This window comes from Rhinoraja longicauda, chromosome 13 (assembly GCF_053455715.1).
Source record: "Rhinoraja longicauda isolate Sanriku21f chromosome 13, sRhiLon1.1, whole genome shotgun sequence".
Classification (NCBI taxonomy): Eukaryota; Metazoa; Chordata; class Chondrichthyes; order Rajiformes; family Arhynchobatidae; genus Rhinoraja; species Rhinoraja longicauda.
In genome coordinates, this window is record NC_135965.1 from 1,063,554 (window position 1) to 1,077,506 (window position 13,953).

Here is a 13,953-nt window from a genome sequence, read left to right on the forward strand (position 1 = left end):
ATCTCAGGAGAGCAATGGGTGACGTTTCGGTCGAGACTCTTCTTCAGACTGGAGAAGGGTCTCGACCCGAAACGTCACCCATTCCTTCTCTCCTGAGATGCTGCCTGACCTGCTGAGTTACTCCAGCATTTTGTGAAATAAATACCTTCGGTCTGTACGGAGTTTGTAAGTTTTCCCCGTGACCCGCGTGGGTTATCTCCGGGTGCTCCGGTTTCCTCTCACACTCCAAAGACGTACAGGTGTGTAGGCTTGGTATAATTGTGAATTGTGTTAGTGTATGGGGAGGGATGATTGGTCGGCGCGGACTCTGTGGGCCGAAGGGTCTGTTTCCGCGCTGTATCTCTAAACGAAACTAAGCCAAACTCCACATTGCCAGAGCCCCCGGAGTCAGAGAGCGAAGCTGCACTGATAAAATGATGGGAATTCTTCGTGGGCGATTTCAGTTGGTATTTAATCTGAAATAAATCAACATAATGTAAGGAATGTCCAGGTTTCTTTTTAAATATGATATTCTGAAACGAAACGAAAGAATAATACATTCTCATGATGCTTGAGATAACTTGTATTAAATATTTTTACATATCCAGTTAGTTGTTTTTGTTGGTTCTCATTTATCCCATATTATTTTGCACGTTTCTCTCTGAGGGGAATCAGCGCATTTCATATCGGAGACCTTTTTCGCGGACAAGCAATTAATTTCAATTCACAGAATGTGACTATTTATAACTGTGTAATCGGCCAGTGTCTGAAGCCGGCGACATTTCCCGTCCATGTCTGGTTCATTGGATTAATGCAAACTTCTCACAAGTTCAGACTTTTGAGTCCAATTATCCCCCTCGCCCAGTGTTGACGCATTGAGCTCCAGTACACAAGGTTTCTGATTGGCATTATTTGGCAAAATGGGCATCTTGCCAGTCCAAAATTGTTCCATACATTTAAATATCTGCCAAGACGCCAATCCTTACATGGGAGCGGACGAAATGAAATAGACTAATATTCTAAGAACGGTAAGGAGTTGTTTCCAAAATAAAAGTTACGAGTTCCTTGAAGGATTAGAATCAGGGAACTACAGATGCTGGTTTACGGTATTGTTGGAGTTCATCCCTCATCAGTATCGGGACGGCGGGGCCTGATTTTAAATCATAATGAAGGATAAGGAAGCAAGAAAAAATCCTGGTTAATTTTTGTCCCTAACCTGCAGTTTAAATGCACCTAGTGAATCGTCTCTGGTAGAGTTTAAAGTGTAGGTACAATATAAAATGTAAACTAGTTATTTGTTGTTCAGTGTTTCAGTGTATCCTTGTGGCATGGAGACATCTCTTCCTGTTTACCACAAGGTATTTGGAATAAAGCTAGAAGGACAATGACAGACACGCGGACCAGTAACAGGACCAAACCCGGTGTGGTTCGCAGCTTTCTTTCGCTCAGCCTTGCTTGGCCTTAGACAGCTGCAAACACAGCCTGCGGGCTTGTAAACGTGTATTTCACTGCACAATTGATTCAATCTCATACTGATAGGACTCAGTTTTAAAATACACACTCGGCTCTCGGCTCAGAGCTACCCCACGCCTGTTTTTCATCGCTTTCACGCTTCTCCAGCGGGTTTGAAGAGGGTCCCATGCTGTGTTTGCTAATCATCTTTCTATGAGTCGATTTGAATATTCCAGTGATTAAGGCTTTGTTGACTTTGATGCATGCTCAGGGCTGTGTTAGCCGTGTATATAAACGGAGTGCGAGTACAAGGTGGCATTGGAAGAGGTGAACTTCATGTAGTCACAACAACCCGACGCAGCTTTCCAACCGTCTCAAGGCCTCTCAGCTAACGGTCTATTGGCACTTGTCTCAGTTCCCCCAGAGGTTGAATTGTCACTTGCTGGGTACAGTAGACACGATGAGAACACTTCACATCGTTTCCGTGTTGCATCTAGTTGCGTTGAAGCTCATATCTGAAGCAGTTGGCTTCCGACAGAAGCTTCCTCTTTTACCCATTCAAGCAGAAGACGAGCTGGCCCATCCCAAAGGCGCCGCAGGTAATTATGTCCTGAACATCCACCGCGGAGCTAACAGAGAGTACACACAATAACTTATAAATGTTGACAGTTTTCTTTCTTGCTCGTCTGTGAACACCTCTCATTTGATGTTAATATCAAGCTAGGATGTTTTTTGCAACAGAATTGTACCTGTTCATGTGTTTAATTCGCACTGATAGTGGTTGCACATGTATATATAGAAAGAGGATGGCGTTCATTTCTGGATATTAGTGGGAGGCATCTTGGCTGATGAAGGATCGGGACTTCACACCTTCTATTGTCACTCTGTAGGTTGCTCATTCGGTGGGAAAGTGTACACGCTGCAGGATACCTGGCACCCTGACCTGGGACAGCCCTTTGGAGTGATGCACTGTGTCGTATGTCACTGCGAGCCGGTAAGTGTATCTATCCTCACATCTCCACTGGAATATACAGCTGCAGTTTGCATTTTCCTTTGTTTTTCTAAAAACAAAACTGCCTTAAATCCACGCGTGTAGTTCCTTGCTAAACACGTTCCTTTCAAGCAGTCTCCAGCGAATATGTACATGCGTGACTCACCTTCACTGTATTCATTCTATGAAACCTTCATATATTGAAGTTCCGAGTTTCACAGAACCATGGAATCAGCACTGGCCTGAAGGAGGCCATTCGGACCATCGAGTCCGTGCACTCCACGTGGAACAACATATTTCATCCAACCCTCACCGCCCCGAGACCATGTAAATTATTTTATTTTAACACCTGCTTTTTTTTTTAAAGCGCTGATCGATCCTGTTTCACTGTCATTTCAGTTTCATACACGAGCCATTTTGCTACTTTAATCGTTTTCCCGTTTTGCCTCCACGCTGTATTTTTGCACCTCACTTTTAACCCATATTCTTCCCTGCGAACAGAAGGTAACTTTTCCATATTGACCTCCTCTAAACCCGCTGTGATATGTGGAGCTCAATGAACCATTCTCTCCGCGTTCTTTTGTCCACGGGGAACAACTCCAGCTTCCATCCATATCCATAGACACATAGAAAACAGGTGCAGGAGGAGGTCATTCGGCCCTTTGCGCCAGCACCGCCATTCAATGTGATCATGGCTGATCATCCACAATCAGTACCCCGTTCCTGCCTTCTCCCCATATCCATTGATCATACCCTGAGAGCTCTATCTAACTCTCTTTTGTATCCATCCAGTGAATCGGCCTCCACTGCCCTCTGTGGCAGAGAATTCCACAAATTCACAACTCTGGGTGAAAAAGTCTTTCCTCATCTCAGTTCTAAATGGCCTTATCCCTTATTCTTAAATTGTGGCCCATTATCTCTTGGCTGAAATGCCTGGTCCGCTGAAACATTCTCGTAAATCTGTCCAGTAAACCTCCCCCCCCCTACACCCCCTCCCCCCCACTACACCCCCTCCCCCCCCCCTACACCCCCTCCCCCCCGCCCCAAAGACCGTCGCATCCGTTCCATTCTTATAGAATCGATATTATTGCTGTGGGTTCTCTTCAACATTCTTGAATTTGGCGTGAAGAACATTCTCAAGAGATTTCCATCTGGTTGATTGATTTTAGTATATGTCTATTACCATGTTAGTATATGTCCATATGTCCAGTGTATCTCTATTCTGTGTACACAGTAGGCTCACCAGGTTAATCCCCGGGATGGCGGGACTGCCACGTGAGGAACGACTGGGCTTGTCTTCACTGGAGTTTAGGATGAGAGAGGATGTTATAGAGACATATAAAATTATAAATGGACTGGACAAGCTAGATGCAGGAAAAATGTTCCCGATGTTGGGTGAGTCCAGAACCAGGGGCCGCAGTCTAAAAATAAAGGGGAGGCCATTTAGAACTGAGATGAGAAGGAACTTTTTCACCCAGACAGTTGTGAATTTGTGGAATTCTCTGCCACAGAGGGCAATGGAGGCCAAATCACTGGATGAATTTAAAAGAGAGTTAGATAGAGCTCCAGGGGCTAATGGAATCAAGGGATATGGGGAGAAGGCAGGCACGGGTTACTGATTGTGGATGATCAGCCATGATCACAATGAATGGCTCGAAGGGCCAAATGGCCTCCTCCTGCACCTATTTTCTATGTTCCTGTGCGTAGCAAGGATCATATCTAAAGATTGCCTTCGCGGTCTGGGCATCGCTTGCTGAGGCAGTCAAGAGTATGGATGTTGTCTGCGAATCGCCAGCTTATTGCAGGTCGTTTCTGACCAAAGATTGCAACGTGATGGATGGCATTTTGAAGGTTGTACATTAAATTCGGTGGTCAAAGTTAAACTCTCCCGAGCACGGTTTCCTCGGCACCGCCCAAATCACGAATTAGCTAATCTCCAGTTTCCGCTACTCCTGTTGTAAACCAATTTGACTCAACAAAACCTTTTATTGCCAGTCTACAAAATTACGCAATTTATGACATTTCCATTAGCAAAACATCAAGAGCTGCTGCGAATATACATTTCCCTTTTACAGGAGACCCGCATTTCTCCAAGCTCCCTATTAGCCTCGCTAATTAGATGTATTGCATGAAGATAAGTAATTCCAATTAACAACCAATTAATGGACACAAAACGATGGAGTAACTCAGCGCGCCAGGCAGCATCTCCAGAGAGAAGGATGCTGCCTGTCCCGCTGAGTTACTTCAGCATTTTGTGCCCATCTTCGGACACAAGCAACCAGCATCTGCAGTTCCTTCCAGCAGCAACCAATGAAGATGATCAATACACGAGAAACTGTAAATGCTAGAATCCTCAGCAAAAAAAAAAACCCCCAAAGTGCTGGAGGAACTCAGCAGGTCAGGTAACATCTGTGGAGAGAGTGGACAGACGATGTTTCTTCTTCAGACTCAATTAGCATCTTGGACGAACGCTGTCACCCTGAATTATTGAACAGCGCAACGAAATTACTCCTTAGTAAAATTCAAATCGCGTGTTAATCAAAGTTAATTCCATTTGTTCTTGCCTCGTGTGTTACAGGTGGGAAACATCATACGGTGTGGAGCGGGTAGATGAAATGTTGTAGAGCATGTTAAACATTTCACTATTAGTGATGTATTTAATTGGCAGTAAGTACTCTGTTCATTCCGAGTACGTTTTCAAACGTAAAATGTAAAGTTTGTTTCAACGTTTCATCTTTTCTAAAGCAACGCAACCGAAGGGGGAAAGTGAATGGAAAAGTGAGTTGCAGAAATATCAAGCACGATTGCCGTGAGCCTCCGTGTCATGCCCCGATCTTACTGCCGGGACACTGCTGTAAAACCTGCCCCAAAGGTGAGGATCATTCGCCCTGGGCTCTCGCCATCTGAGCATTACCAAGAGCGCCGTGCGGAATAACGCTCATTGAAACATGCAGAATAGCGAAGGGCCTGGGTAGAGTGGATGTGGAGAGGATGTTTCCACTGGTGGGAGAGTCTAGGACTAGAGGCCACAGCCTCAGAATTAAAGGACATTCTTTCAGGAAGGAGATGAGGAGAAATTTCTTTAGTCAGAGGGTGGTGATTCTGTGGAATTCTTTGCCACAGAAGGCTGTGGAGGTCAAGTCAATGGATATTGTTAAGGCAGAGATGGATAGATTCTTGATTAGTGCGGGTGTCAGAGGTTATGGGGAGAAGGCAGGAGAATGGGGTTAGGAGGGAGAGATAGATCAGCCATGATTGAAGGGCGGAGTAGACTTGATGGGCCGAGTGGCCTAGTTCTACTCCTATCACTTCTGAGCTTATGACGCGGTGTTGTCCAATCTGCAGAAAGTGCCGTCAGCTCGGAGCAGAAACCCGACCCCAACTTCGAGGGATTTCACTACTTCCCGCTTGAGAAGGAGGATGACCTGCAAAAGAGTCACAACGACCGCTCGTACATCACGTCTGAGGACATGTCAATGGAGGACAGCAGGACAGGTACATTGGCCATCCATCCGTCTGTCTGTCCGTCCGTCCGTCCCGCCCGCGGGCAGCGACTGTGGAAGGTGGTCATGGTGGCAACTCACCAGCCTTTCTGCTTTTTCTTAGATTTTGTGGCCTTGCTCACGGCAACATCTGGCCAGCGGTCAGTGTCCAGGGCGGTGGCCAAAGCTCGGCTCACTCTGGTCAGATCCAACCTCGTCTTCGCCATCCACTGTGAAAGGTATTTGAAACAGCAAACAGGTCGCGGCGGAGGGAGGGAGGGAAGGAGGGGAGGGATATTGTGGTAACTTGCTATATCTCTCTCTAAATCACCGTCTACATCTCTTGTTTCCCTCTCCCCTGGCCCCTGAAAGGTCTCGATCAGAAACGGCACCCATTCCTTCTCCCCAGAGATGCTGCCTGACCCGCTGAGTTACCCCAGCATTTTGTAACTATCCGCGAGAGGTTCATGGGTGTTTTGATACTAGGGTTGCCAACTATCTCACTCCCAAATAGGGGACAAAGGGTGACATCACCGCCCTGCGCCCCACATGACCTCACCCAGCCAGCGGCCACATGCTCCCGCTCCACCAATGGTGGCCACCCTGGCCGGGAGGCGGGTTGCTTCCGTTAGGCGGCGTCCAGGCCTACAATGGCCCCCGGGCCTACAGTGGCGTCCGGGCCTACAGTGGAACATAGAACAGTACAATACAGAAGCAGGCCCTTTTCGCCCACAAAATCCTTGCCTAACATGGATTTTTTAAGGGGAAATGAACAGTCCTTGATTTGGGGTGGAGGAGTTATGTGATGTTCCTCGGGGATCGTTATTGGGCTTTAGAGTTTCACTATATTAATGATTTGAATGAAAGAACAGAGTTCTTATTAAAGTTTTCATGTACCACCAAGGTAGTGGAATCCCCAAGTTATATGTTTGAAAGAAGAAATTTATAATGCACAAAGGAACATCGACAACGAGAGCAAAACAATGCTAGGTGGTGCTCAAAGCATAGTGGGGGAGGAAAGTGTGAGTTTTCCACCTCAGAAAAGGAAAATCAAAATATTTTCTTATTGTGCAGAGACGCAAAGTTGAACATAGCATGTGAACATGTTCCCTGTAGACAAATCATCAAATGCCAGTGTAAACACAGAACAAAGTGCGATCTAATGCTGGCCAGAGACCATGAAAATGCAGGCAGACAGACAGAATGATGCTTCAGTTAAATCGAGCCTCGGTCAGTTCACACGCAATGCACCAGGAAATGGAAATCAGGCTGCAAGGATAAATTCATCCAAGGAATAGTAGGGCCTAAGGGTTGAACTCTGAGAATATGCAGCAGAAACCTGGCATGTGTTACCTTGAAATCAGAAGGTGTTTATAATAATAGGGAATGTATCAGTAAGTGAAACCATTTCCTGATATGGAACTACATTGAACTGGAGTGTAAAATCAGAAAACATATTTCCACTTTAATGATGGTGGAGGTCTGGAACAATTTAGATATGGATGGTCAATCAATTCCTTTAACTGTTCCAACAAAGGATATAGGACAGAATGGCCTCATGGAATTGCGATACATGATTCAAATCATGGGTGTGCAGGGAATGGGGGGGATATGGATCATGTGTGAGCAGATGAGATGAGTTTATCTTTGTATCATATTCAGCACAGACATTGCAAGTTGAAGGACTGGTTCTTTTGCTGCACTGTTGTTCAATGTTCTTAGAAGAAAACAGGAGGAAGTAAGGGAACCAAAGCAATCAGATTTTGTTGTTAATTAAATTATATCCCATGTGCCTGAACATTAGCTGTTTCCTTCTGGTCTGTAGACTCAGCCACCCTATTAGGGTGAGCTTTCGGGATCGAGATGGGACAGTCTTATTTGAACATCCAGTCCACAAGATGTCGTCACCTCAAAACAACCTGGTAAATTGCTGATCATTCGTTCCCCTTGCCTGCCACCCCTTTGTATTTTCTGATGTTTGTTCTGTGACCTGTGCATTTGGTCTTGTGTGCAGATCTGTGGCATATGGAGGAATGTGCATAAACCTTACATGAAGCTGCTGAAGTCTGATCAACTCCACCTTGCTCTGATATCACAGCCACGGTCAGATGCTGGCATCCATGGCAGGATCGTCAAACACAGGGCACTCTTTGCTGGTAAATCTCGCACCTTAAAAACATCTCCTTTGAGCATGCACGCGGGGCTCGAAGCAGCTGCATGTCTTTTCCCTCATTCACTCTAAGATACTGGAGAATAGCCAGAAATCTGCATTAATAAACAATAGTATGTTTAGAAGATAACCTAAATGACACAAGGCCATGTGTTCACCAGCGGCTTTCTCTGGAGAACCAGCTTCTGGAAACTAATCAATTGAAATACAGACTAATGATGCTTCTACATACGATATTCCGACTTTACGGTGGTGCAAACACTGGCCAATGGCAGTGACCCGTTGCTTGCCTCCGGCCTCATGATCAGGTGTATTAAATGCATTTCCACGTACGATATTTTGGGTTTGCGATGCGTTTATCGGAACGTAACCCCATTGTAAGTTGAGGAGCACCTGTAAGGTTATAACCATAAGGTCATAAGTGATAGGAGTAGAATTAGGCCATTCGGCCCATCAAGCCTGCTCCGCCATTCAATCATGGCTGATCTATCTCTCCCTCCTAACCCCATTCTCCTGCCTTCTCCCCATAACCCCTGACACCCGCACTAACCAAAGTGTAACAAAACGAGTGCAGCAAGAATTCAGCTTGTTACATGCTGCAGTTTCTCATGTGCCAAGCATTATTTTGTATGTTACAAACATGTTTATTTTTTCCTCTAGAAACATTCAGTTCTGTTCTGACCTCAGCTGACCCAGATGGCACAGGACTGGGTGGCATTGCCATGCTGACCCTCAGTGATGTGGAGGACAATCTACACTTTATCATCATGTTCAAAGGGTTGCGGAAGAAGAGTGAGAAGGGTAAAAGCATTTACCACACTGTTTTTACATTGGATTCGGACATCAGTTTTAAAAGATTTTATAATCCTCTATCATCACATCATTCTGCATTAGAGCATCCTAACATGGGGCAGTACATACATAACCATTGCCATTATGGGACATTAGAGCACCCTAACATGGGGCAGTACATACATAACCATTGCCATTATGGGACATTAGAGCACCCTAACATGGGGCAGTACATACATAACCATTGCCATTATGGGACATTCTGCTTTACCTATCATGTTTTTCACAACCCAATTTTGTTCTTGACAGTTATATTATAGTATCAGCTTTACATACTGGGGTTTTGCATTTGATTATGCGTATTGCAAAGATCCTGTTTATCTGCAAAGTGCAGGCAGAAAAGATTAATGTATCTTAGCATCAGGTTCTGCACTGATGCACTACGCTGAAGGGCTTGTTTCTGTTCTGTACTATTCTGTGTTCTACACCGATCAGCCAAAACATTATGACCACTGACAGGCAAAGTGAATAACATTGATTATCTTGTTACAATGGCACATGTCAAGGGTGGGATATATTAGGCAGCAAGTGAACAGTCAGTTCTTGAAGTTGATGTGTTCGATGCAGGAGAAATGGGCAGGAGTAAAGACCTGAGCGACTTTGACAAGGGCCAAATTGTTATGGCCAGATGACTGTGTCAGAGCATCTCTGAAATGGCAAGGCCTGTGGGGTGCTCCCGGTCAGCAGTGGTGAGTACCTACCGACAGTGGTCCGAGGAGGGACAAACCACAAACCGGCGACAGACAGGGTGTTGGGCGCCCAAGGCTCATCGATGCGTGAGGGCAATGAAGGCTATCCCGTCTGGTCCGAACCGACAGAAGGTCGACTGTGGCACAAGTCACAGAAAATGTTAATAGTGGTCACGGGAGGAATGTGTCACAATACACAGTGCATCGCACCCTGCTGCGTATGGGGCTGCACACGGAGAACCAACAGCATATTAGGCAGGTGGTCATAATGTTTTGGCTGATCGGTGTATAAACCTGTGGTATGTTACTTACTCATAATTCTTGTGTTCTCTTGCAGATGGCAGTCTAATCCCAGTGCGGGTGCAGTTGTTGTACAGGGGTCGACCATTGAGACAAGTCTCAGCCAATATATCCACCGATGTAAGACTTTGTTTTCCCATATTTGGCACTGCAATAATTCTAAACACTAAACACACAGGGCATGGATCACGGACGAGTAATGCAGGAATAATAAATACTCCATCCAAGCTTTAAAATACTTGGGAATCTTTCCATTGTACTTGAATTCACATGGAAACATTTCTCTGTATCACATTTGGAAAACGACCAAACAGTATGAACACTGAAGGTAGACACAAAAAGCTGGAGTCACTCAGCGGGTCAGACAGCATCTCTGGAGAGAAGGAATAGGTAAGGTTTGGGGTCGAGACCCTTCTTTGGACTGAAGAAGGGTTTCGACCTATCTGACCCGCTGGGTGACTCCAGCTTTTGTGTCTATCTTTGGTTTTATCCGGCATCTGCAGTTCCTCCCTACACAGTTTGAACATTGAATTCTCCAATTCTAGGTAACTAACCAACCCCCCTTTTCCCTCCCTTCCCCTTTTCTCCCCTCTCTTCCCTGTTCCCTACCTAGACTCGATCACAATTCTCCCCTGCCCCTCCTCTCCCACCTACATTCCTTTCTCTGGCTTCACAATGCACAACTCCTCCCTCTATCTGTATTTCACATCCATTGTCTTTTCAGATCTGGCCTTTGTCCAACCATCTGCCTATCAACCCCCCCTCACCTGTAGCCACCCCCGCTCTCCCCTCACCTGTATCCACCCCCCTCTCCCCCTCACCTGTATCCACCCCCCCTCTCCCCCTCACCTATATCTACCCCCTCTCTCTCCCCTCACCTGTATCCACCTATCGCTTGCCAGGCTTTGTGCTTGCTGTTCTCTCTTCTAGTGTTCTCTTCCCCTCCCAAAGGCACCACAAACTGTCTGATCTAAAACGTCACCAATTCATGCCCTCCACAGATGTTGCCTGACCCGCTGACTTACTCCAGCACTTCATCTTTTTTTAAAAACACATCACCAGTTCAAGTTTACTGACTGTTCTCACAGTTGTAATTATTTCACAGATTTTCTTTTCTAAAATCAACCCGAGTTTAAGTCTGGTCTGGCTCTGCCCTGTGCTAGTTCAGAGGACAATCTTGTAGTTAACTGCACTTGGGCTAACAACTATTTGGTTGGCAGCGGTAGAGTTGCTGCCTCACAGCGCCAGAGACCCGGGTTCTATTCTGACTACAGGTGCTGTCTGTACGGAGTTTGTACGTTCTCCCCGTGACCTGCGTGGGTTTTTTTCTGGGATCCTCAGTTCCCTCCCACACTCCAAAGACGTACAGGTATGTAGGTTAATTGGCTTGGAATAAATGTAAATTCTTCCTAGTGTTTGTAGGATAGTGTTGGTGTGCGGGGATCGCTGGTCGGCGCGGACTCGGTGGGCCGAAGGGCCTGTTTCCATGCTGTATCTCTAAACTAAAAACGAAGAAACTGTTGGTGTAGTGGGACCTATTGCAGTTTTCCTTCCATAAAGGACTTTCGTGAACCAAATTGGTTTTAACAACAGTCCATTTGTTTCCCTCGCATTCATTCTTACTCTGACTTTTAATTACTTTAAATGACCAAAATGCTGTGGTGAGATTGAACACCCTTTACAAGATCCTTAGTCCAGGGCAGTGGAATCTAACTCATTCATCTACCAATTATGCTATTGCGTTCTGTTACTTTATTCACACTCAGAAAGTTGATTCCATTGAATAGTAACAATGCAAGCACAATGATGTTTTTACTTGATGTGAAGCTGGGAAAATAACTCTACCTTTTGCCAGGACTCCAGTTTTGCTGAAGTGATGACTGACCTCAGTAACAAGGAGATGTTTCTGCTTTCACATGGCCAATTGGAAATTTCGCTGGACACCGATGCAGAAATGCAAATCGTATTTCGGGAATCATCACAGCTAGGAAAACATGCGATAGTAAGTGGAAAATCTAAGTAACTGCAAACTTGAGAGATTGGATGTGAAATGCTGCCGGAGTTTGAGCTTGCAATTCAGGCTGAAGAACCATGGACAACCAAGGTTTAAATGTGATATGCACGGTTTTGCTAAAGATTTCATCACTCTACGGCAGGCAAAACAAATATCCTTATCTTCCCTTTCTACCCCCCCCCCCCCCCCCCCAACTAGAACAAGGATTGAGTTCCCCTGGCCCTCACCTTTCACCTGGTCAGCTTTCACATCCAACACAATTTTCTCTGACTTTTTCACCACCTGCAACGTGATCCCACTACCAGTTTCAACTTCCCATCTGCATCCCTTTCCACTTTCTATAGAGACGACTCTGTCCACAACTCCTTGGTTGGTTCATCCCCTTACACCCAAACCACCCCCTCCACAGGCACTTGCCCCTGCGATCACAGGAGGTGCCTTTCTCCCGCTCGGGATACAACAGGTGAGACGGAGGTTCACTTGCACCTCTTCAAACTGTGTCTATTGCATTTGCTCCTCCCAATGTGGCCACCACAAGACCAGGCGGGGAATGGCCGACTGTTTGGCCAAACCTTTGTGGTGCGTGCACCAAGCCTGCTGGTTTTCCCGGTTGCTACCCATCTTAGCTCTCGTTCCCATTCCCACGCCGACCTTTCTGTTCTTGGCCTCCAGAGTGAGGCCACATGCAAGCTGCAGGAACAGCTCCTCATATTCCACTTGGGTAGCTTACTAGCAGTGGTATAAACCTTGAATGGTCCAGCTCCCAGTAATACCTCCCCTTTCCCCACTTCCCTTTGCCCTGCCCATCCCCGCATCCTGATCACATACATTAACCCACCATCTCATATCATATCATATATAAACAGCCGGAAACAGGCCTTTTCGGTCCACCAAGTCCGTGCCGCCCAGTGATCCCCGTACATTAACACTATCCTACACCCACTAGGGACAATTTTTACCTTTACCCAGCCAATTAACCTACAAACCTGTACGTCTTTGGAGTGCTCTCCTATCAGGTCTGTCACCCTGCTGCTCCCCCCTTCTCTGGACACTTGTCTCCCACTCCTCTATCGTTGAGTTGCCCATTTCCCTTTTATCCCCCTTCCACTTCTGTTTTCACTTCTGTTTTCCTCTCTCTCTCTCCCTCCCTCCCTCTCTTCTCCCCCCCCTCCCCCTCCCCTCTCCCTCTCTTCTCTCGTTGGATTTCACACCTTTCTTTCCTTATCTTACACCCTTTTGTCTTCTTTTCAACTCTAGCTTTTACTCCACCTATCTGCCGATCCCCCCCTCGCCAGTATCCAACCATCACGTGCCCCCCCTCGCCAGTATCCAACTATCACTTGCCACCCCCTCGCCAGTATCCAACTATCACTTGCCACCCCCTCGCCAGTATCCAACTATCACTTGCCAAGCTCTGCCACATCCCCACCTCTCTTTTTGAACTTTCTCCCCCTACTTCCACTGAAGAGGTGCCCTGACATGAAACAAACCGTCCATTCCCTCTACAAATAGTGCCTGACCCCTGAGTTCCTCCAGCACTTTGTTTAAGAAACATAGAAAATAGGTGCAGGAGGAGGCCATTCGGCACTTCGAGCCAGCACCGTCATTCATTGTGATCATGGCTGATCATCCACAATCAGTAATCCGTGCCTGCCTTCTCCCCATATCCCTTGATTCCACTAGCCCCTAGAGCTCTATCTAACTCTCTTTCAAATCCATCCCGTGAATTGGCCTCCACTGCCCGCAGTGGCAGAGAATTCCACAAATTCACAACTCTCTGGGTGAAAACGTTTTTTCTCATCTTAGCCTCCCCTTTATTCTTAGACTGTGGCCCCTGGTTCTGGACTCCCCCAACATTGGGAACATTTTTCCTGCATCTAGCTTATCCAGTCCTTTCATAATTTTATACGTTTCTATAAGATTCCATCTCGTCCTTCTAAATTCCAGTTTTATGCTCATGTTTCCAGCATCTGCAGTTTCTTGTCTTTACAATCCCCTCCATCTCTGTCTATCTTTTAGTTGAC

General features: G+C 46.2%; 1 protein-coding gene across 1 annotated transcript in view; it reads left to right on the forward strand.

Moving 5' to 3' along the window:
• Positions 1-1,891: 1,891 nt before the first annotated feature.
• The window catches only part of chrd (chordin), a 39,907-nt gene continuing 27,845 nt past the window's right edge, over positions 1,892-13,953 (forward strand). The window contains 12 exon segments of the mRNA XM_078410138.1: positions 1,892-2,030; positions 2,322-2,425; positions 5,168-5,294; positions 5,331-5,346; positions 5,781-5,917; positions 6,029-6,143; positions 7,730-7,826; positions 7,919-8,060; positions 8,735-8,875; positions 9,953-10,035; positions 11,771-11,861; positions 11,864-11,917. Of these exon segments, the coding sequence (XP_078266264.1) occupies positions 1,892-2,030; positions 2,322-2,425; positions 5,168-5,294; positions 5,331-5,346; positions 5,781-5,917; positions 6,029-6,143; positions 7,730-7,826; positions 7,919-8,060; positions 8,735-8,875; positions 9,953-10,035; positions 11,771-11,861; positions 11,864-11,917 (1,246 nt within the window).